This window comes from Manis pentadactyla, chromosome 8 (assembly GCF_030020395.1).
Source record: "Manis pentadactyla isolate mManPen7 chromosome 8, mManPen7.hap1, whole genome shotgun sequence".
NCBI classification, from domain to species: Eukaryota; Metazoa; Chordata; class Mammalia; order Pholidota; family Manidae; genus Manis; species Manis pentadactyla.
In genome coordinates, this window is record NC_080026.1 from 92,795,314 (window position 1) to 92,819,545 (window position 24,232).

At 46.8% G+C, this 24,232-nt stretch overlaps 1 protein-coding gene across 1 annotated transcript in view; it reads left to right on the forward strand.

Moving 5' to 3' along the window:
• The window catches only part of LOC118933860 (core histone macro-H2A.2), a 49,102-nt gene that overhangs the window by 23,112 nt on the left and 1,758 nt on the right, over positions 1-24,232 (forward strand). Inside the window, exons 2-8 of the mRNA XM_036928777.2 lie at positions 780-1,010; positions 9,927-10,033; positions 11,308-11,505; positions 12,556-12,666; positions 14,151-14,250; positions 18,188-18,277; positions 23,526-23,700. Of these exons, the coding sequence (XP_036784672.1) occupies positions 839-1,010; positions 9,927-10,033; positions 11,308-11,505; positions 12,556-12,666; positions 14,151-14,250; positions 18,188-18,277; positions 23,526-23,700 (953 nt within the window). The 5' untranslated portion in view covers positions 780-838. The remainder of the gene's footprint in view (positions 1-779; positions 1,011-9,926; positions 10,034-11,307; positions 11,506-12,555; positions 12,667-14,150; positions 14,251-18,187; positions 18,278-23,525; positions 23,701-24,232) is intronic.

A 24,232-nucleotide genomic window follows, 5' to 3' on the forward strand; every position in this document is an offset into this window, starting at 1 on the left:
AACTCTGAGCTGTTGGCCACAGCTAACCATTATAATAGGCCTGGTCATATTAACTAAGTAGGATGCATTAAAAGAGGCTGAAGTAAATCAGGGCAAAGAGGAACTGGATTAATTTTCTTGTTGCTGCTCTAAGAAATTACCCCAAGATGTTGAGGCTTAAAATAATACAACTTTATACTTTTTACAGTTCAGAGGTCAGAAGCAGAAAATTAATTTATCTAGGCTAAAGCAAGCTTGTCCGCAGGGCTGTCTCCTTCTGGAGGCTGCAAGCAGAGAATCCATTCCCTTCCATCATCACATCTCTGACTACTTGCCCTCATCTCCTGCCTCCCTGTTATGAGGACCCTTGTGTTTACATTAAGCCCACCTAAATAATCCAGGATAATTTTCCCATCTCAAAATTCTTAATCGTATCTGCAAAGTGTCTTTTGCCATTTAAGGTAACATATCCCCAGGTTCTGGGGATGAGAAAGGGGACATCTTTGGGGGCCATTGTCCTGCTGGCTATATGACCATGATCTCTCTCTAGTGCCAGTTTCTTTGACTTTCCTGTTGAAATGGAACTGGCTGATGGGGTGGAGAGATGTTGGTGGGTGAGCCTGCTGATGTCCTGCCAAGACCCCACGCCCCCTCCCTGCCTGTGGCACCTTGTGGGTGGCAGCCAACTCTCAGCTGCCTCCCCGGGCTACCAGGTGTGCCACATATTGCCCAGAGCCACACCACTTTTCCCAAGATGTTTGCCAACCACCCTTCTTCACCCTGCCTTCTTTCCTTCTCAGGATTGTGTTAGTGCCGGGAGGACGCTGTGTCAGCAAGCTGCGAGGGAAACTGAGGCAAGATGTCGGGCCGGAGCGGGAAGAAGAAAATGTCCAAGCTGTCCCGATCAGCCAGGGCCGGCGTCATCTTCCCAGTGGGGAGACTGATGCGTTACCTGAAGAAAGGGACGTTCAAGTACCGGATCAGCGTGGGTGCTCCCGTCTACATGGCAGCCGTCATCGAGTACCTGGCAGGTAGTGAACTCACAGGGCAGGTGACAGCCTCCCAGAGCCCACCCTCCCTGCTGCCCCCGTGCTTCGCTTCACCCTGTGGCTGTCTCAGGGCTACCTGAGGTTTCAGCTTGCCTGCTTGGCCAAAATTCATTTCTGCAGGGAGGAAAGAGGCATAAAGACAGAGGATGAGGAGGGAAGGAAGAGAGCCCACAGTAAAGTGGCTTTTTCTAGATCAGCTCTGGAAAAAGTGTCTTGCTTTAGGCAAAGATCGTATGTAAAAATCTAGGTTCCCACAGAAGAGAAACTAACAGGGAGGAGGGGGTTGCTGTTCATTTTCTAACAGGGGTCTTCACTTTACTTCAGGGCCTTCATGAAGCACCTGTTCTCCGGGTATATTGAAACTAGGACTCGCTGTCCATAAACAACAGTGACCAGAACATCAAAAACATCTTGAGTCGGCTCCACGAAGCCGCTAATGTTCTAATCTTGCTCCTCTTCACAGAGGTGGTTCTCTGTGTACAATGGGTACAAGGGAAATAGTTTCCCATATTGGTTGCTAAAATTATTTTTCTACTAAAAGATGAGGTTTATTTGCTGTGTGTACTTTATATGTTTGAGTAACTTTCTGTTTCACTTTTTTATTATTCTTTTATGTCATAGTTAAACAGAAAACAGACCTCACAACTTCAAAAATACTTTAAAAAAAAATATATATATATATATATATATATATACACATATACAAAAAATATATAAATAAATTGGATTAGTTCCTTGAGGGGTCAGTTTGGCCATGAGCAACAACACCTCTGACTTTGCCCAGGGTTAATACGTTCCCCAGACACCGATTCAGATCCCTTGGGAAGTGCCCTAGGTAAAGGAAACCTCCCCAAACTGTCTACTTCAGCCGCTGAGCCCTTGCAGCCACTGGGCGTGGTGTGAAAACCCCTGGGCGTGGCAGGCTGGACCCAGTTTCTGTTCCCAAGCCCTTCTTCCCCTCCTGGTTCTCCCTCAAAAGCAATCTCTCTCTTCTCTTTAGATGCTCCATCCTGTTCTGCCCTCTTGGTCCCCCATCAATCACCAGGCAACATTCCCAAAGAAAAGTTTGCCTTGATCCACCTGTGGAAACCTGCTCCCCTTGGGGGTTCCCTCAGGCATACCTTTAGCCTTCCCCTTATTGTGGGATGAAAGGCTTGTTACTGGGCTAAATGTTTTTCTGGGGGATCCTTTAGAAAGTTGGAGAGAGGGGCTAGAGTGCTCTGAACATCAGTCCCGTCAAGTGTGATACAGCACTGCTTTTCAAAGTATGACACTCAGGAATCTTGTTGACAGGGTCTGGGGGTGGAGCCTGAGACTCTGCATTTCTAATACACTCCTAGGTGTTGCACCACTACTAGTCCAGGGGTCACTCAGAGGAGCAAGACTGTAGCCTGTCCTTCAGCAGCAGGCCTAAAGGCTTTTGGGATGCTTGTGTAAAATGCAGATTCTTGGCTACACCCCTCCCCACCACCATGATTTGATTCACTGGATCTGGGGTGGGACCCAGAAGTCAGATAGAAAAATCTGCTGACTGGGGAGGGAAAGGAGAGACTTTGAGAAAGGTGAATGCAGCTTTCAAACAACTGCTAGGTCCCTATAACCCACTGAGACTGGAAGACACTTAAGTAACCCAGGGATCCCACAGCCTCCAAGCAGGGAGCGGCGGTTCCCCAAGCTCTTTCGGCCAGAAGCCATTCACTTTCTGCCCCACTGCACTGCCCCATTATAATGTTTGTATGATCCAAATGATTAAGTACTGCCTATGCCTCCAGTTAGCAAAAGTCTAAACTTTGTGCATAACAGAACAGTTTGACCTTTTGGATCACTGGCATCTCTATTACTCTTTAGTTCAGATAAAACTTACATTTTCCTACTCGTTCATTCAACAAATATTTGTTAAGCTCTACATGTCTGAGCACACAATATTTAAACTATTTCCTGGTAATAGAATTCAGCCACTGATATGATTTCTAATTCAACTTAGTCTAGAGCTACCAACCCCATAGCAACGTACACTATAGCCTGAACATCACATTCTGGACTCAGAGCCAGCACATCTTTAAAGATTTATAGTGCCTCCCGAAGTAGAATGTCACCCTATTTCTCACATTGGTTCTTAGAATCTTCCATTCAGTCCACAAACATTTATTGAACACCTGCTCTACGCCAGGTGTTCTAGATGCTGTACGTACCACAGAGACCAAGACAGCCAGGGATCCCTGTCCTCAAGCAGCATGCATTCTGGAGGGGAAAACCAGCCAGTGAGTAAGTGAGGTGCGCATGGCACATCAGACAGTGAAAGTGCAGGGAGGAAAAGCAGGAAAGGACAGAGGGCATTCCAGGAGGTGGGGAGCTATCAGTAGAGCTGCTCTGTGAGGGCCCCGTTGAGGGCAGCAGCTGAAGGGAGCCGGGGAGTGGGCATGTGGACTGGGGCAGGAGGGTGGGTGCTGGAAGTGCTCTGGGAGCAGCAGTGGGCCAGAGGGCTGAAGCTGAGGCACGGCTTGGACTGCATGTGCGGCCTGAGGGAGAACGGGCTCGGGGGTATGAGTGCCTGTCATGGTGCTCTGGAGGGTTTTGAGCAGAGGCAGAAATTATTCGCCCTGGGGGCTAGGGAGGGTGGACAAGGGTGGACACAGGGAAAGCAGCAGGCAGCAGGAAGGCTAATTACTGCAGAGGGTCGGTGAGACACACGCGGCTGGAAACTAGACAGTGAATGCACTGAGAAGTGGTCAGAGTGCTGACACATTTTGAAGGCAAAGCCAGCAGGATTGGTTGATGGGCTGGTTAAGGAACAGGGGAAAGGATGAGTGCCTGGAAGCATGCCGTTGCCAGTGGTAACCCCCGCACATATACCCAGCCAGCACAGTGCTGGGTCACATGGAGAAGGTGAAGTGGGTTTTCTGAGGCCCAGGCTTGTCTCTTCTGTGTCCTTTCCTTCCCTCCCTTCTGTACTTTTTGTCCCCTCCAAACTCAGGCTGGAGTTGAGAGAGCACAGCTTAGGTATATGTCAGTTTAAATCTGCTGTGTCAGTTTTACCAGCTCTGTGATCTTGGGCTAATTCCTGAACCTCTCTGAGCTTTACGTGTTTCCAGAGCCGGCTCACTGAACTCTATCAAATGAGCTAACATATATAAAATACCTGATGCATTCCTGCACTCAAGAAGCAGGCCCTCTTTTCATCTCCCTTCTCTTGAGAGCTGATGAAATCATTCAGGGGCAGTATAATGACTAATTCTGTTGAGGTGTTATAATTTTGGGCTATATTTATATTTTAATGAGACAAGGAGCTTTAAGCCAAAGAAGTGAGTCATTATTAGTGGAATTGCAGGCCATTGCTGAACAAGTTAAAGGGGATTTTTTTTTTTGAAGGGAGCACCAGTTGATTTTGTTTTGGAAAGGGAGTTTGAAAGAGTGAAAGCCTCCTGTCACCCTTGAAATGACCTTCAACATTCATCACATAAATATTGACTGAGTTACTCCTTTAGACCAGGCCTTGAAGATACAGCAGAAAACAAACAGCTGTGGTCCTGCATTCAGGGGCTTACATTCTAGCAGGGTGGACATGCACTGAACACATCACAATAAGATGACATGCATGTTGGAGAGGGAAGTTAGAGGAGTTGTGGGAAACGTCGGGGGCAGTGGGGGCTATTATAAAGCAAGGACTGATTTTCAACCCTGGTTTTTCTCAAGTTGATTGATTTTAAAATCCTGATGCTGCTTACATCTCATCCCCAGAAATTCTGGAGTATGTTCTGGGCATCAGGATTTTTTAAAACTCCTCCCAAATGATTCTGAGGACAGCCAGAGTGGGAATTAGTAGGAATCAACTAGATCCAGATGGGGAGTTGAGCTGGGGGCGATGAAGCTGAGCCATCCCCTTCACCTTGGGAGGGGGGTGAAAACCCAAAGTTTAGAGGAAGTGTGTGGCCCCTTCCGGATTGGAGGCCGTTCTGTGTACCTGCGGCCAGGTTGGGAAATGGGGGAACTGGGAGTGAGAGGAGATGAGGGGGCAGATGGGTCCTTGAGGGCCATGTGAGAATGTGTACATTTTGTATGTGTGCGTACACACACACATGCCAGGGGAAGGCACTGAAGGGAGGAGGGGGCATTTGGGGGCATCACTTGGGCTTTGAATGGAGAACGGTTGGCAGGAAGATCAGAGTCCAGGAAACCACTGGGGGCTGTTTAGTGTCACATTTGAGAATTGACAGTGGCCAGGACTAGGGGTGCAGAGTGGGGATAAGAAATGGACAGATTTGTGAGGTATCTGAGGGTCAGTCCGCTCTGCTCAGTGATGGATTGGATAGGGTGGGAGCATGAAGGACTGCATGAACCCTTCCTCCTTGGGCCGACTTCTCTCTTTCAAGTCAAGCTACCTGGTGAGGGGTGGAGATGTGGGCTTTACTCCAAGAGGATTAAAAAATTCATATAAGGAGTCTGGCCAAGAGGAAGAGAGGAAAGTACTGTGGCTGGTGTGTGGAGAATGGTGCCTGGAGCTGAAGTAAGAAACAATGGAAGAGAAACAAGAGGCAGGGTGAGAAGCTCAGTTGGGGACCTGAAGGGTTTTGGAGTCTACAAGATGCCCAGGAGGGCAGGGCGGCTAGGAACACTGGATTCTGGTTCTGCCACTTACCAGCCAAGAACCGTTGGGCATGTCCACTTTAGTATCCCACTGTCATTGTGGGAACTACGTAAGAGAATGAATGATAAGTGCTTAGTGTCACTCCAGGCGCTGAGAGCTGATGTCCTAGGAGCCACTGGCCATGACTGGTGATTTCCTCTGGCCGGCTTACTTCTCTTGGATTCATGTCTGTAGTCTCTGAAGGGCGTCTCTCCCCTTTACTGCCTCTGAAGGGGAACCTGGGCCACAGGAATGGCCAGTAAGAGAAGGCTGGGGGCTACTTAGCCAAAAAGAAAGTTGCACAAATTTTCAGCAACTCTGGATGAGAGCCTTGCCTGATTTCTCTGGACCAGCTGCCTGGCAGGGCCCACGTTCGCAGATCATTGTGATGTTAGAGCTACACAGTGTTTCCAGTCCCAACCTGTTGGAGGAGTTTGCACAATCTGGCAACGAATGCATGCCGAACTGCTCATCTAGAATGTCCTTAGGAGGTCCTGAGACATCCTCAAGCCTCCCAGAATGGCCATCACACTCATACTTCAGTTTATCAATCTGTAAATATTGGTCCAGTTCCCGTCTCCAGTGCAAGTGAGGAAAAATGGGCTGAAAAAGCAAACCCCAAATTCTGGAAAATAATTTTGTGTCATCAACAATAGAAATAATATAAATGTAACATATTGAGAATGAATTTTTAAGATCATTTTTATGATGACAAAGTGTTCTGAAATGTATTTTTAATTGACAGGACAAACAGGTCTTTAAAAAGAGTGGAATTTCAGGACATCTCATTAAGTCATTGAGTAATATAGAGGCCCATCATTTACATACCATTTCCAGACAATTGGGTCTACCCATTTAATACCAAGCATTTTTTTATCTAATGATTTTCATTTGTTACATTTGAGTTTTGAAAAGATCACTTTGGCAGCCAAGGACACGTGTATCATTGTGTAGGTTGTACACTGCGCAAGGACACGCATTTAATGGAGTATCATTCACATCAGACCTCAACAATTTGTTATTTATTTCGAGCATTTCCAGCAGATGGCAGTAAACAGTGTTGCTCTAATGAAATCAGAGAAGTAAAATGTCTTGAGGAAGAGATGTCTTTTTCTAATTAGCACAGAGGTACCTATGGGCCAGAGGTGGTCTTGTTAGCATGAATCTAGAGGACAAAACTGAGGGTGGAAACCAGCCATTACAATGATGTGGGGTTGAAGACAGGTAGCCTTAGCACAGTAATGGCAACAGGCATGGAGAAGAGGGGCAAAGGGATGTGAGATTGGTGAGACCATCCGGAGGTGGACAGAGGAAGAAGGAAGGGTAGGGAGTGACTCCCAGGTAGGAGCTGGGTGTGATTGGAACTGCCAGGCCCCAAAATGAAATCACTTTGGGGGGAGTGATTTCAATTTGGGAATGTGGTAAGTTTGATTTACCTGTGAAGTGACCAGGTGAGGCTATCCAGGTGACATTACAGCAGGGTTGGAGGCACAGAACTAGTAGCATGGGCAGGTGGGTGGGAGCTGGAGCCATGAATGAATGGGGTTTCCCCAGAATACAGCATGGCCTCAGCAGAACAGAGGGCCCATATAGACCTCCAGGGGTACCGTCATCCTGTGGGCAAATGGTCTAGCAGGGAGGAGCTGGGGAGGAGACAGCCCTGAAGGAGTGGCCACTCCATGCCCTCTGTCCCAGCCCTGCATTTCCGGTGGCATTTCCCATCTCCTGTGGGCTGCGATATTCAGTGTTGGCTTAGATTTGTGTACAAAATAATGTGAACGATGACCTTTCTAACATCCCTTCTGGCTACAGAAATCAGTGTTTTTACTACTAGATTCTCAACTATATTGCAGATGGAAGTGGCTTCTGCGAAGTGAGGGATTTGCTATAAAAGGTGTGGACTTCATACAAGTCTCCACCACTTAACAGAATAATGATCTTCCCACACCATTTGCAGTGAAACAAATGGGTGCTGAATAAGTCCATTTTTCCTACTGATTGCCAAAGATACTTGTGTTCCCAAGATCAATAAAATCACTCAAGAATGTAACAAACTTTTATAGTTTGTGTGGATATATTTATCATTATATCATTTGAAAATATTAATATTATTTCAAACATTTAAACAGTGAAGTCCCTGGGATAGATGTTCAGACTGACCATCCAACAGAGAACAAGACCGCCTTGGTCTAAATGTTCTGTTGTGTATTAAGAAGATTTCACTTTATAAAAAAAAATTTATATCTCTGCTTTTGCACTAGAGCACATAATCAATATTTTCTTTCTTTTAACTTAGATCAGAAGGGCTAGTCCAAGAGCCCAGTCACATGCAGGCTGAGCCTCACCCCTGTGCCTGCATCGTGCCACCTGCCTGTATTACTACCCTTTGTCTCTTCTGCTGCATTTGATTTTGGCAGATTTTCCATCTGTGAATCCAGTTTCTGCACATCCATCTGTCAAGCTGAAAATAACCTGATCTCAGGGCCTTTCTGAAGGCTCCAGGCATGTGGGGCTTCCCATTAGCTCTGCCTTTCACGCTGGCAGCTGATGGGAGGATGGACCTGGGAGGATGCTTAACTTCTTCCTCTAAATGCAGAGGACAGAGTCAGGAAAGTGGTAGTCCAAGATGCTAAATGAAATTCAGTTGCTCAGAAGCTTAAAGTTAAGGGGCTCCTTGATAACCCCCACCCATCTAGAAAAAGGGGTGAGTGGGGTGCTCCTTCCTCCTGTGTGGGGCCCCCAAGACGAGGAGGTACAGGAAGCTCCTTTTTATTGTGCAAAATGGGGAACTGCATATTTTAATCTACAGACATAAAGCAAGCCTCTTGGTGAAAACTTTATGACTACCCTTCTGATGGGTACCCCCCTTTTCCAGAGAAAGAAAGGGCTGGGCAGCAGGCTGAATGGAGTAAACGAGATTATCTAAGATGGCATTACTTACAAACACTATCCCATGGCCCCAGCAAGTATGTTCATACTTCTCAAACTGCAGTGCCTGATCTTTGATTCAGGAAATACAGTCTCTGTATAAATGAATTGTTGGTACACGCATATTCATTGCTTAATAACCTGGAAAAGATGTTGTGAGAATGAATTTGCAGTGATTTAGCACTTTTCATTATGGAAATGCCATATAAATATTTAACTCTAATGCTTATTTTATTCTAATTTTTTGTTAATCACATTTGCTTAGTTAAATGGCATACTTACGACAAGTTTTTTTCATTGCCCTAGATTTTATGAGCGATGGCAATTTCAAGTGCTGTTTATTTGAAATAAGGTTGATTGTAAAGACTCATACGGAATCACCTGTTGATTTTAGAGCTTAGTGTTCATGCCATTGTACCAGCAAATCCCCCAGCACACGCACATACGCTTTTTGCCCCCACATTATCAGTGAAACAACACATTGGCACATTGCCTCTAGCTTTCTGCAGGAAGGAATTTTTCTTTAAAGGATCATTCATATTTTTGAAGGCAGACAAATTTGGTTTAGCAGAACATCCTTCTAAAATTGAGGAAGAAAGAAAAATAACAAAATAAGACAGAGACGGAAGGGGAAAGCATACAGATGGTATAAACCAATTCTATAGTTTTTTTTTAATTTTTGCCTCAGAAATTTTGATAGCATGTGAAACAGTTTTAGGAAAATATTTTTTTATCATTTCTTTCACATTTGCCACACAACATGTTTGTTAAAGTCAGAGCCATGTTTGGGTCCTGAGGGAGATGTGGAGAACCCCTGGACCCCAGATACCTTCCTTCCTGGGTCTCACAGGTGTGCCTGTTGGGAATTCACTTTGTGGCTCAGGCATTTCTTTATCCCACAGTATAAGTTAGCAATTCCCATCCACTTTCTTTTAGGACAGGAGGGACCTGGGACATCAAGTGAAGAGGAGAAGGCAATTCTGAAAGGGGTTCCAAGTGGGTACCGAAGGCAGACTTTATCTTTATCACTATTCTTTTCAGAGATGGCCTTGCTCTCTAGACTGAGAGAAGCTCAGGTCTTGTGTTAGGGTCTTGTGTTAGTAAGGGTTAACTTCTGCTGACAGTGGCTTAAATAAGACAGTATATTTCTCTCTCATGCATAAGAAATTTGTAGAAAACAGTCTAGGTGAGTAAGGAGGTTCCACCATCATAAAGAGACTCTGGTTCCTTCTCTCTTGTTGCTCTATCATCCACAACTTCTGCCTCAAAGACCATTTCCAGAGAAAACCTTTAGAAAAGTCAGACTGCATTCTGTGATGCCTATTAACTCCCCCTTGTAATTTCAGCGGAAATTCTAGAATTGGCTGGGAATGCAGCAAGGGACAACAAAAAGGCCCGGATAGCCCCAAGACACATCCTGCTGGCAGTTGCCAATGACGAGGAGCTCAATCAGGTATGTCTGAAGCCTTGAGACAAGCCATGGAATGGGTTTGCCAAACACACTACTGCGTGTGCACCTGGCTGGTACAGATCATTTCTGCTACAGTTCCCAATCACATGAATATAAAAAAAGAGTCAGATCATATAAGAGAACAAATTCTGCTAGGTGTATCATTCAGAATGAAAATGAGATTGCCTCTGGAATAGATCCCGTTATATATTCGGGGTCTTAGCAGACCCTTTTTCCTGTTTAAAAGCCAGCTCTCTGTGTTGCTGGGAAAGGTACAGTGCAAATAGTCATTCTCATCAGTTTCTTCACCTTAACTTTGTTGATGATTCATTCTGATGAAGGGGTATTTTTGATACATTAGAACTGACCCTTTATATTTTAGAAGTGACTCCAAAGTGGAGTCAGTACCTACCCCAGGAAATGCAAGATGGCAGATAGAGAGTAGAAGAGTTTTTACTTTCTAATCTCATTCTTCTCAAACTATCTGTGGTGAAGTGAAGAATGAGTTCTTATTTCTAATTCATCATGGACTGATTATTTTTAAAAATACAAATCAAAATAATTACTAGAAAAAGTTAAAAAACCAAAACATGCAAACTACAAACCACAATTTTTTGTTATTAGACCCACTAGAGATAACACTACCTGTCAGTTTGCTTTAACAGTTTCTAGACTCTTCCTCACGATTTCCATATCTCTCTTGCCACAGGCACTGACTGCCCGTCAGTGGACCAGTCCTGGCTGCAGACCATACAGGGGGGCCAGTGTGGCTCTAGGATGTGCAGACTATTATTAGTGTAGTAGTACATGTCAGTTATTTACAAAGTAAACAGATACTGATTGATTAAATATATTTTCCTGATGGAATGTATGATAAAAAGAGTATAAAGATCCCTGGTCTGTTGTTAACTGGGTCTAGCTCTACCACTGACCTCAGAATCTAGTTTTGTCAAGCTATGCGCCCCACGTGCGAAGCTCTTAATCCTCTGTTACGTCTGGAATTCCAGAGCTCTGGGCAACATCCCTGGTTTCAACCTCTATCCCCTTTCATTACAATTGCTTGTTTTGCTTTCTGTACAAGATCATAGGATGCCTCAACAGCTACAGAGAAGTGCTCCACCAGTGAAACATGGGAAGGCCAGTTAAACCATGGATCACACAATGTCTTTGGGAAAGCAAAGACCAGATTTAATACTTGTTTCGACAACATTTAGAACTGTATTAATCCAGACCCAGCAAGCTCTTTGCTGTCTGAGCTCATGCATTTCTCTCTTCAGCTGCTAAAAGGAGTGACCATCGCCAGTGGAGGCGTCCTGCCCAGAATCCATCCCGAACTGCTGGCCAAAAAGCGAGGGACCAAAGGCAAGTCAGAAACTATCCTCTCCCCTCCCCCAGAGAAGAGAGGAAGGAAGGCAACGTCAGGCAAGAAGGGGGGCAAGAAATCCAAGGCTGCCAAACCACGGACATCCAAAAAGGTGAGCCCGGGTGCATCTGTGAGCCAGGGACTCTCAGAGAATAGGAGGAAACTGAGTGATCAGAAGACAAGGGCCTAGCCGTCAGCACTGAAGGACACAGGCCTCTGCACAGTTTGGCACTGGAGAAAATGACAAGAATGTGTGTGTAGAAGAATGAAGAGACTTTGAGACTAGGGCTCAAATCATCAAGCAGGGTCTACTAGGGGTTTCCAAACCCAAAGCACGGGTGGTTTTCATGTTTCCTGATCCTTTACACAGCCCCCACCGAAATCTTAAATGAGTGAGGATAACTGGAAGTCTACTTTTCATTTCTCCCCAGAACTCAGTGCGTACTAAAAAGTCTCTACTCTCCCATGGATAGTCACCTGAGTTCAGCCAGTGGGATTTCAGGAGTTTGGGATAGCCTGATACGTTGAGTAGCTCTAGCTCAGAGATGGCCATTTGTAGAGTAATGCTTTCATATACAGCCCAGGATAGTAACCACTAGCCACATGTAGCTATTTTAATTTGAATTTAAATTAATTAAAATGAAATAAAATAAAAAACTCAGTTCCTTGGTTGCACCAGCCACATTTCAAGTACCAGTCTGCACTAAGCTGTGCAGACACAGAACACATCCACAACCGCCGGCAGTTCTGTCAGACAGGGCAGCTTCAGGAGGCATCAAATTTTCAATCCACAGACCTCCATGAAAACATAAAAGATTATATATATATAAGAGTTTATGCCACTGCCGCTATGCCCCAGGGAGGTTGAGCAGTGTGCTGCGCATGATCCCACTTGGTTCTGACGCTTGTCTTCATAAACTGGACGCATTGCAGAGTCAGAATAACATACCTGGTGCATGTGAACCCCTTTAACACTTCATTTAAGGCAGCACTGTTTTCTCTCCCTACCATTGCTGCCCCTTGCTTCCCTCGGTCGAGACCGTAACACCTCACTGCTTCCTTTCATAGCCAAGTTGGTGGTCGCCATGGGAAGAACTTAATAAAGCCACTTTGGGCTTTTTCTGGATTATTTCTCATCTGTCCTCCTGATTTCTACCAACAGTCCAAACCAAAAGACAGTGATAAAGAAGGTACTTCAAATTCCACTTCTGAAGATGGCCCAGGGGATGGATTCACCATCCTGTCTTCTAAGAGCCTTGTTCTAGGGCAGAAGGTAATAAAGAGAATTGTAATATGTGTAGTGAAATACAATTGCATTTTTATAACCTACTGTTTACAAGCAATGATGCCTCCTTCATCCCTTGCTCCCCTAATAACAACTCTCACTCTGGTCTTGAATTATTCATTTTTAAGTGAAAGAGCTATGGCAATGTCTGCATTGTAACAGTAAACATGCTTTTTAGTGCTGAGAATTGTTCGTGCTGACTTCGGCCAGCCAGAAGCAGGCATAGCCATCTTTCTGGTCAGTAGGTAGGAGGCATTACTGATTGTGCTGGGAATTCCCCAGGCCCCAGTGATTTCTGTGCCCACCAAAAAAGTCCGCAGCTAGCTCTCCCAACCACCTCTAGGAGGCCCGCTTCACATGGTTCAATGTAATTTATTGAAGAAAGAAAATACAAATATATGCTTCCTGAATATCCCTAGTGTTAGAAGTGAATTATTTGCCAATAATTCAGTCTGCCTGCCTCTGTAGACTGCAGAAAGAAAACCAACAGGGCTATACATTTGAACACTCTTCAGCAGCATAACAGCAGCCCAGCCAGACATGCAAATCATTCATTCCCGCAGCCATAAACTTTATGGAACAATTTATCGACCAAGTCAACCAGGGCTGAAATAAGTTACACACAGAAACAGTTAACCGTATCTCTGGTAGCTGATTGTTTGCAGCCTGATGATAGTCTGAACCTCTTTTGACGCAGCTGGAAAGAGCATGTTACAAGAAGAGCAAAACATGGCGGGTTCCTAATTCATCCCCGAGGAAAGCAGGGAGGCCAAGAGGTGGAATTTATGTCCCCTCTAGAGGCTGTCCATAGTTACAGGATGATCAGCTTTCTCTCACTTATCTAGGGGGACATAAAGTCCTTGCTCACGTGGGGAGACCATGGAGAGCACCCCTCATGCCACTCAGCTATGAGCACATAGGCCAGCATTTCACAAACGTAGCGAATGTGGTCCCCAAAGGCAGCGTGGCCAGGCATAGGCCGGTCAGAAGCCCAGAGCCTGCTGCTTCCCTCAGGTAAAGTTGTGGGCTTCACGTCCCTGACCCTGGAGGTCTGTGCCGCTCTGGGAAGCATCCAGGGCACAGTGGGGAGAAGAGAGAGCAAGCCTGGCTTCCCTTGCAGGAGGGACTCACAGAACACCCCCGCCCCCGCCCTGAACACCAAGGCCACCCAGATTGGGAAACGCAGGCATAAGCTAAGGAGAAAGAAAGGGGTGGGGAGGGCCATCCTGCTCCTAGGAGAGGAGGCAGGTTCGCTGCATGCCGCTGGCCTCGTACGGAAAATCAAACCCGCTGAGTTCAAAGAGCCTTTGAAAACAACACCTGGGAAACTGAGGTGGCTGCTCCATGTATGACCCCTTTATGTTGACACTCAGTGTAAATAACTGAGAGGATTAACAGATGTGAGATAAAAGAGGAAGATTTTAGTAAGATTGGCTCTTTCCCACATTCTCCATCCTTTCTTCCCAATGCAGCTGTCGCTGACACAGAGTGACATCAGCCATATTGGCTCCATGAGAGTGGAGGGCATCGTCCACCCAACCACAGCCGAAATTGACCTCAAGGAAGATATAGGTAAGGCCCTGAGACTTCCTGATGAGTTGGTCCTTGTCAATTGGACATCCTCTGCTTGGGGGGCCACGTCCCACTCCACCATTGTAGGTAATTGAACAGCACTACTAGAGAGGAACTCATTTTGTTTTTAATCTGCATATGTATCTGGAATTTTTATTGAAGTATTATATAAAAACTGATCCATTAATGCACAGCTGATGAATGTTTTGAATGGTTCTCAGGTGAACACAACCGTATAGCCAGCCCCTTGCTCATGAAGCAGAAACTTGCCGGCACCCCACAGGCCCCCTACTGTCTCCTCCCGGTCACCATTCCCCCCAAGAGTTACCACTGTCCTGTCTTCTAACAGCATAGATGGGTGTCGTCTGTTTCGGAGTTCATGTAAATGACATCATACAGTATGTCTTTTTCTGTGTGTGGTTCCTGTGCTCGACTTGGTGTTTGAGCAGTCCACCCGTATTGTGGGGTGTGGTTGTGCTCATGCATTTTCTCTGCTGTTTTGTATCCCACTGTAGGAATGTACCTCCATTTGTTGATCTGGTCTAGCATGGGTGGCATTTGGGTGGTTCCCAGTTGGGGCTGTCGTGAGTTGTGCTGCTGTCCATGATGTGGTTAAAACTCTACTTATATTTTAAGCTTAAGTATTAAGAACACCATTGGTAAAAATAAAATGGCCATCTGGAAGGTTGTCTGTGGGGCCATACACTGAGCTCTTTTGCCAGTGGATCGCCACCTGTCCCACAAGTGGTGGCACAGCTGTTCCCAGGCTCGGTGGAGGCACTGTGGAGGGCAAGCTAGCAAGGGCACTAGAAATAATAGCACACTAAAGGGTCACCATCTCATCCATTTTCACAAGAAAGAAGTGTCCTAAACTCTCCATTGAAAGAGTGAAGTAAGCAAGGAAAGGGCTTTGTCCCTGGGGAACAGAGCTTGCTTCTGAGGCAGGTGGTCTGAGGCAGTTGGGAGGAGCTCAGCCCTGGGTGGTGGCCCTGGGGCCCCAGGCTGCTGGGCTCAACTTACGTTCCCCATGGCATCAGAGGCCACTTGCTTTGCTGAAAAGGAGATAAGACGGCATTGGGGGGGGGAAGGGGGGAGCAGGTGGGGACACTGCAGAGAAACAGGACTTTTCTTGCACATAGAGTCCATAAAAATTCTTCTTCACCCTTCACATGCAGCCCAGGACGAACCAGCTGCCCTTAGCCCCTCTGTGGAAAGCTCCCCCTAGTAGCCTTAATCTTGAGCTCTATTTTGAAGTGTGTCCTAGCTTCTCATGAAAAAGCAAGTAGCACTGTCCTACTTTATCATTTCTATAGTTTGCATTTTTATAACAGGGAAACAATGAAGATACTGGTATTTTTTAAAGTGCCAGGGTGGTGATTGAATAAAAAAAGCACTGGTATTGGAGCAAAAACTCAAGCTCAGATCCCAGCAGTGAGGGTTCTGGAGTCAGTATGGATCTCTGTCCTGGATTTTACAAATCACTTCCTAGGTGTGTGACTTCAGGCGGGTTTCCTAAGCTCTCTGAACCTGTTTCCTCACCTGTAAGTGAGGGTAACAGTTGTACCTGTCTCACAGGGGTGCTGTGAAGACTAAGTAAGATAACATATAGATGAGGCTTAGTCCAGTGCTGGGGTCATATGCACTTGATAAATGATAGCTTTTATATTGCTGTGTTGTTGGAAGGGGTTCCCCCATCATGATTCCATTCTCCACTACTGTCACCCAAACCAGTCATCCCATGCAGATAAGGCCCTGATTTATTCTTTTTAGAACATAATATGTTACTACAAGGTCGAGCATACACAAAAACAGCAGAAGAGTGTGATGAAACTATACACTGAGATGCAATAACCATCAGCCCGTGTCCAAGTTAGTTTGGGCTCTACCCCCACCCACATCCTCCCAGGCTTCCTATTATCTTCTCTATGAATAGTTCAGAATGATAAGGGCTGTTTTTTTAGCAGCATAACCACAATACCATTATCACAACTAAAACAATATCATCAAATATCAGTGTTCAAATTCCAATTGCATCTTAAATATCGATATATGTTTTATATGTATTTATTTGGTCCAGGATCCAAATAAGTCCACACATTGCAATTGGTTGATAAGTCTCTTATAACCCGTGGGTTCCCCCTTCATCTGTCACTCCTTTCCTCTCTCTTTATTTTTGCAATTTATTGGCAGAGGAAGCTGGGCCCTTTGTACTGAAAGGTGTCCTGCAGTCTGGATTTTGTTGATTGCAACCTCCTGGTGTTGTTAAACATGTTTCTTCTCTGTTTTTCTTAACAAATTGGCAGTCAGATCTAGAGGCTTAATGAGATTCAGGCTCAAAATTTTTGGCAAAACTACTTGGTCAGTGATGGAATGTTCTTCCATCAGGAGGCACATAACGCCCCATTGTCCCCCACTAATGCTCCTCTAGGTTTGCCCATTTGCTAGGGGGGTGCAAAGTGGGGATATTCTAATTCTAGTATTCTTTCTTCACTGGACCACTTCCACAGAGAGCAAGGCCCCTCATCAACTTTCTAGGCTGCTTTATTCTTAGAAGTCTTCAGGGAAGAGGGTTTTCACACATTCCCATCTGGCCCCTGAACTGAATGCAAATACAGCAGTTTAGGCCTATTTCCCCTGCTTCTCAGCATGAACGACACTTCAGCTTGGTTACCTGGCCCTCTCCAGGCTTCTGTGACCCAGCAGATCAACACTGCCCAGGAGTCTGAGGGCCAGAAAGGCTAGAGGCATTTGGCGTGGCCCACAATCACCATTTCCCAATTGTATGGTTGAAACACAAGCACATTAATGAAGAAACCCCCTCCCCACCCCCACCCCAAAGGAGAGTGACTGCTAGAATAGACATTTTCCCGAAATAATATGATGACATACTGTGGCTCTCCAAACATACTTGAGTGTCTGAGTGTGGAGTGGGGAAGCTCCCTCATCCAGCTTCTAGGAAAGCCTCTGAACTGAATAATAACTGTAAAGAGAGAGCTGAGACCTGCCCCTAACACCCAGATAGCCAGATTTCCATTAAAAGGTGAAAGTACGTGACCTGCCCCCGAGAGCAGCAGCAGTCATTCTAGCCTGCACCAAACACCCGTATGTCCTTCCAGAAGCCTGAAGACTGGTGCACACGGCTGAGGCTCCTGTGGGGCCCCTGCCTTGCCACTTCTTGAGGGCTCCCTGGAGACGGCCTCTATGGAAATACAATCCTGAAATACTGAGCAGAGAATTGTCCTAATAGCAAAGACTCAAGGGATCTCCTATCAGGAATGTCCTTAGAGATGAGGAGTGTCCTCAGATCTCTGCATTTTTCCATTGCAAATCAAGACCCATATAGGAGGACAGCATGTCAGGCTGCCCTGAGCCTGTCCTGTGACCCCCAAAGGACTTACAACACATAGGTGGTGGTGAGACAGGACCCCAGAGCTGTCCACCCAGAGGCTCCTGCTGAGCCATCTGTCATCGGGACTGGGCCCCCCATTGTGGCTACATCTCCAAATGTGACTCTGCAACCAGGCTCAGTAGCTAATGACAAGAGGCAGGGTGCAGGGACTGTGAGGTGGCCCCCAGTGTGGGGTGCTGCCCTCTAATCACAGAACATGGCTACTAAACCCAGAGGTCAGAACACTGGGGCCTCAATTTTTTTAAAAATACCACCTTTAGGATTCATGTCATGAGACTGCTTGAAGGCCAAATCATCTGCTAAAAAGGTCCTTTTAAAAGATTTTGCTCCAATCTAACTCCTGCTGGACAGAAGCCCAGAGACTTCTGCCACTGGTGACCACTGGCAACCAGGATTTCAGTAGCAAAGTGATTCTGACTTTTAAAGGATTTTGTTTGTTTTTCCTGGCCTACTAAAATATGTCAAACAGTATAGTTAATGACATTGAAAAAGACAACCACAATGGCTTCCCATTGTTTGTCTTCACAGGTAAGGCCTTGGAAAAGGCTGGGGGGAAGGAGTTCTTGGAAACAGTAAAGGAGCTTCGCAAATCCCAAGGCCCCTTGGAAGTTGCTGAAGGTGAGTGTGGAATTGGGCCCAGATTCCCAGCACAGCCTCACCGCCTTCCTCTCCAGCATTAGATGCTTCATGCATATTCCATTTGCAAAACAAAATATGCTATAATTAATCAGAGAGCTTTTTAGCATCTCCTAGATAATTTGCACAGGCCCATGTTGATCATTTTATATGGTTTGGGGGCCATAAAGTGTCTGGATGGTTCAAGTCGATTTGCATCAAATCACGCAAAAATGAAGCTATTGGGTAATTTTGTGGGTGTGGGTGTGTGTGGTAAAACACACATAACATAAAATGTACTATTGTAACCACTTAAAACACTCATCATGTTGTTCTACCATCACCATGGTCTGCTTGCAGAACTTTCTATCACCTCCAGTGGAAACCCTGAGCGCGTTAAGCAGCTACGCCCCTCGCACCGCCTGGCAACCACTAGTCTGCCTGTTCTGGATGTCTCGTGTAAATGGGATCTTATAATGTGTGATCTTGTGTGTCTGGCTTCTTTCACTTAACATCAGTTTTTTCGAGGCTCACCCATGCATCCGTACTTCATTCCCTTTTATGGCTGAGTAATACTCCATTTTGTTTATCCCTTTCATCTGTTGGGTTGTCTCCATCTTTGAGTACTATGACTAGAGCCGCTATGAACACTGTGCACAAGTTTTTGCTTGAATACCTGTTCTCAAGGATATTGGGTAGCTTAACTTCAGATCTGTGTCCCTCCATCCCCATGCCACTTCTAGGGACCATCTAGTCAGTCCAAGTGCTGCCCTGCACTGGGGCTCCAAAGACAAGCATACCCACTCCTACCCTCAAACACTGGACAGTCTAGGAGGAAAGACAGGTGCAGAAGCAGGGCTCAGAGAGGGGCCACACCCTCTGCTTGGGGGAACTGGAGAGGCTTTGGCGAGGACGTAGGACCACTTGGGGGCAGGGACATTACGGGCAGTAAGGGCACTGGTGCGTGAAGCCATGGGTTATGAGCCAGCAAGGAGTTGGCAAGTAGAAAATTCTGTATAAACAAGAGAGGCACCTTTGAAAGTTTAAGCTGGGGACTGTCATGATCAGATTTGATTGCTAGAATAGTACTGGAGGCTTCCGGTTAAGAAAAAATATGAGTCCACTCTTTACGATGTGCACATACCACTCCCCAGATACATAGCAATGATAGATAGGATTTCTTTTTTTAAATTGTAAAACAGAGCCACACTGAAATATAAGCCAAACATACACATGGACAGGGATAGTACAGCTGCATGAATGCAGCAGGCCACTTGGCTCCAAGTCTGGTAATACGCAGAGCCATCAGGAGGTCCACACTTACATAGTGATGGGACCAGAAGTACCTCGTACTTGGAAGGGACCAGAGCCAGGCCCATTACTCAAAGCAAGAGCTGGATAAAACTCCCACAGACCTATATATTTCTTGTGTGAAATCCATTTTCCAGGATAGCAGAAGGGAACAGACAGCCCCTCTCCCATGCCCGGGGTCACATTGCCCCGTGGCTCAATGTCAGGATCTCCCACATCCCCTGTGTGACCATGAGACAGAACCCTGCATCAGCCATCTAAGACAGGACCCTGCCTGGGGGCTTGAGGGTGGCACCCAGCAAACAGCCTATGGGCAGGAAGGAGAGAAAACTAGCTGCTCTACGTAGAAAGAGAGGCACCAACATGCTGAAAACAGTTCCAGAGGCAGAAAATAGAAGGTAGAGAAACAGCCTTTGAAAAGATCATGGCTGAGAATTTGCCAGAATGAAACCCATGAGTCATCAGGTTGAATAGTGAGTAAAATAAATGAAAATAAATCCCAACCCTGGGCAATCATGATAACACTTCACACGTTCAAAATCAAGAGAAACTCAAAAGCAACCCAACAAAGTACATCATTTGTAAAGACAGTTCTGACAGCAGACTTCTCATCAGCTAGCAAAGGATAGTTGGAAATGGGAAAGGAGTATCTTCAAAGCGTGGAGAGGAAAAGGTGTCCACCAGGAGTTCCACATGCTGCTGTCTTACAAGAGGGAGTACAAAAGAGGCACAGTTTCAGACACACACAGAAGTTGAGAGTCAGAACTCCACGGGTCCTCGCTGAAGGGGCTATAGGAGATCTCACAGAAAGAAACAGAAGTGAATCCAGAAGGAAGGAGAGGGCTGCCCAAAACAACCATGAGCTAAGAAACTGGTGGAGATAAGTTAGGTCTGAGCATCCGGGGCCGGGGGCCAGTCAGCAGTAGCTACCGGGGAAGAGGGGGTTGGCGACCATGATTCTGGAAAAGAGAGACAGTTCTTCAGGTTCTAACACATATTTCACTTAGTTTGTAAACTCCATCACTTGTAAGACATTCCCTTATTGTATAGACCATTAAAAAAGAATACATTTCCAAGATGGGGTACCTAATAGGAGACCCACATAAAGCCAAGACACAGTCAGTTTACAGCAAGCAAGAAAGGAACCCACCAAGGGCAACAGGTGTGTGTCCCAAGCTGGTTTGCCCACAGATTCGCAGCCCAACCCAGGGTGGCCCAGACGCCTCAGGCAGGCAGGCAGTGGGACAGGAGCTCGGTTTGGCAGTGTGCCCGAGTGATGAGACACAAATGCAACTGCCCTCGGGAAGAACTCCGTTCAATCCAGGCCGACAGTGACTGTAAGGTGCATCCCGATTTCAGCCAGGAAGCTGGATGGGGCTGGGGTGGGAGGGGGCGATGGAAATGAAGCAGACGTGCCTGGAATGAGACCAGGCCGAGGAGCAGAGATGGAGAAAGGGGAATCAGGTTTAGGGCGTGAATGATGACTTTGTTGGGCACACAGTTAACCTGGGGCAGCAGAAAGGTCACTAAGGTGCAGGGCACTGTAAATGATTGTTAAAAGCGGAGGAGGAAAATGGTTTGCAGGTGGTCGGAACTGAGCACCTGAGATCTGGGTGCCAAAGGGCAGGAGAAGAGAGGCTGTTGCCAGAAACCAAGGCGGGAAAGCCACAGTGTCCCAGAGACTAAGGATTATCAGTAGCAGCTTCCCTGCAGGGCAGGGGCTACCCTGCGAAGGTGTCAGGTCTTCAGCAGTGTGATGCTTCACCTGAGGGAAGGTTCTGGAGGCTCCCTGCAGCAGCCTGCCACCCTCAGCACAGGTCTTCACCCGGTGGCACCACATCAGATAAAAGAGTATTGGTAGGGGCTTCTACCAAATGTCAGTGTCCCAGTCCCGGAGATAACTCGACCCTTGACCTTGGCACCTTTGGGGAACTTTATAAATTACAGTTACCAGCCATTTCCAATTGCCATGGAAGTACTTTGTTGCAGGCTGTCGTGTTATCATGGGTGAACTTCAAAGTCTAGTGTCATCAAGGCCTTCAAAACGATGAGGAGTCGTGCCATTTTTAACTGATCAAATGTTTGACTCAACACTGCCTTTAGAAGCATATTTCCTTTTAAAATACTTTACATTAAAAAGATACCATTCAGCTGGAACATGATTTATTTTAAACATATATATAAAATAAATCAACCCAGCTGGTGAAGAGCCAGAATCTCTCCAGCCTATGAGAGCAGTAAGGGCCTCGGGAACTGGCCACGAGGGGGCAGGACTGATGCCCAGGCTGCCGGGTACTTGGCAAAGCAGCCCTCAGACTCCGAGGCCAACAGGGGCAGGCCACTCCTAGGGTACAGATGTACGTGGTCAGCCCACTCATCCCTGCCTTGTTCAGGTTTATGTTGACTGATTTGTTCACTCCATCATTTAGTGTTAGCACCCAGCGAGACACGAAGGCACAGGGTTGACAGCCTTGGATGGCAGACTGGGGATGTCCCTTGCATGTCGTCCACACACACGAGTGCAGTCGTGAGTTTGCCAACACTGTGGATGTCCCTAGGAAACACTTCACATAAACTAGGTGGGCATGATGTACTTCAAATAAATCTTTCAAACCAACCCACTCCCTGCTCCAGGATGCAGCAGACACACGTTCATGTCATAAGCATGGTCCCTCGCAGGTGTTGCTGCCCAAACTGCCCCAGGCCCCCAAGCTGGCCACTCCAGGAGGGCCAGGGACCTTTGCTGTCCCGGTTCCTTGAGGGGCTGGAGATGTTAGTGGATCGACAGACCCCTCCTCTGGGGATGGAGGCCACAGGGACTTCCCCTGGGCTCCTCAGCGCCCACAGTGCTTCTCCACTCTTCACTGACAGAAGAGGTCTGAGGGAGAAAAATGCGTGAAGGAGTAGGAACTGGAATTATGAGGCGAGGCTGGCATCATCCACTTCACAACCCATCTTGAAACTCTGCTTCCAGGACACAGGCTCCTTGGGCATAAGGATCAAAAGACAACCCGTCCGAGGGCGCACACAACACAGGCGGCAGTCCTACAAGTCCTCCGCCAGACCTCCTAAGTCAGGATCGGGGGGGTGGGATGGTTAATTTAAAAACTAAGTAGACTTTTAACATCTATTTGTTAAAAGCCTCTGTATTCCTTTCCTATGGTTGCTCTAACAAATTACCACAAACTTAGTGGCTTCAAACGACACAAATTTCTTAAGCACTCTGGAGGCCAGAAGTCCATAATCAGCACTAAAAGCTAAAACAAAGTTGTTGGCAGGGCCGGTTCCTTCTCAGAGGTGTTCACACCTGGGCTCTTCCAGCTTCTAGGCTGGGACTCCCTCAGGCTCCTGGCCACGTCACTCCAATTCTACCCCAACGTCACATCGCTGCCTCCTACCTTTGACTTTCCTGCCTCCCTCTTTGTAAGGACCCATGTGATTAAACTTCAGCCTTACCGGATAATCCAGGATAATCTCTCCATCTTGCAGTCCTTCACTTAGTCACACCTGCAAAGTCCCTCTTGCCAAGTAAGGCAACATTCACAGGTTCCAGGGATTCGGACGTGGGCCTTTTGGGAGGCCATTCCTCAGCCTCCCATGGCTACCAGAGATGATTCTGATGTGTACCTTTGATTGGAACCATCATGTAGGTAGCCTAACCTAGTGACTGGTTGGCAGACCATGTGACAGTCACATGCTGTCACATCAGCATTAAATGCATTTATCAAAGCTTGTGCCAGCTGTCCAAAGCAATTCTGATGTGGCTCCTGCTCTCTGGTAAGCATACACTCCCCACTGGAAGCATGGAACATTGTCCAGCCAACTTCTCTCTGCTTCCTTGTCCCCCGTGCATCTAAGAGGTACACGTGGGGTTCGGCCTAACCCCCTGGCTTAAGGTGAAGACAGGAATAACCTGCAGCATTTCTCTCTCACACCCCAGCTGCCGTCAGCCAATCCAGTGGACTTGCAGCCAAATTTGTCATCCACTGTCACATCCCTCAGTGGGGCTCTGACAAATGTGAAGAGCAGCTGGAAGAGACCATCAAAAACTGCCTGTCAGCAGCAGAGGACAAAAAGCTAAAGTCTGTGGCGTTCCCACCCTTTCCCAGCGGCAGGTAAGACGGGCTTCTCCAGGCAGGGGAGAGGTGGCTAAGCCTACCCTTGCAGCCTCCTCCAGGGGACCAGCTGCCAGCACAGCCAAGCATGTTGACCAGGGGACAGGGCAAGAAACCCAGTTTCCATCCTTCAGAACACAGGAAGAAGGGTGGCTTCAAAAAGGACTGGGAGGCAGAATCAAAGCCCACATTCCCACCAGCTGTCCCTGTCTAGAATGCACAGTCCGAAAACACCATGCTCAGAGGCCTTGCTGCTCAGGGTGGGGTTTGAAGACCAGCAGCGGCAGCCCCGCAGAGTTGGAATGCAGGATCTCAGGCCTACTGTGCTGCCCTGGGGGGGCTCTGACAAACACATCCAGAGAAGTGAAGGGCTCTTGCCCAGAGTTTGCTTCGCGGGGTTGGGAGAAATGATTGTTCTAATGGTCACAGACCCCAACCAGGTACGAAAGCGGTATTTCAGGTAAATAAGGAGGATGTCTGTCCTCACAAGAAGCGTGCCTGCTCCGTTCACATGCATAGCCAAAGCAAGCTG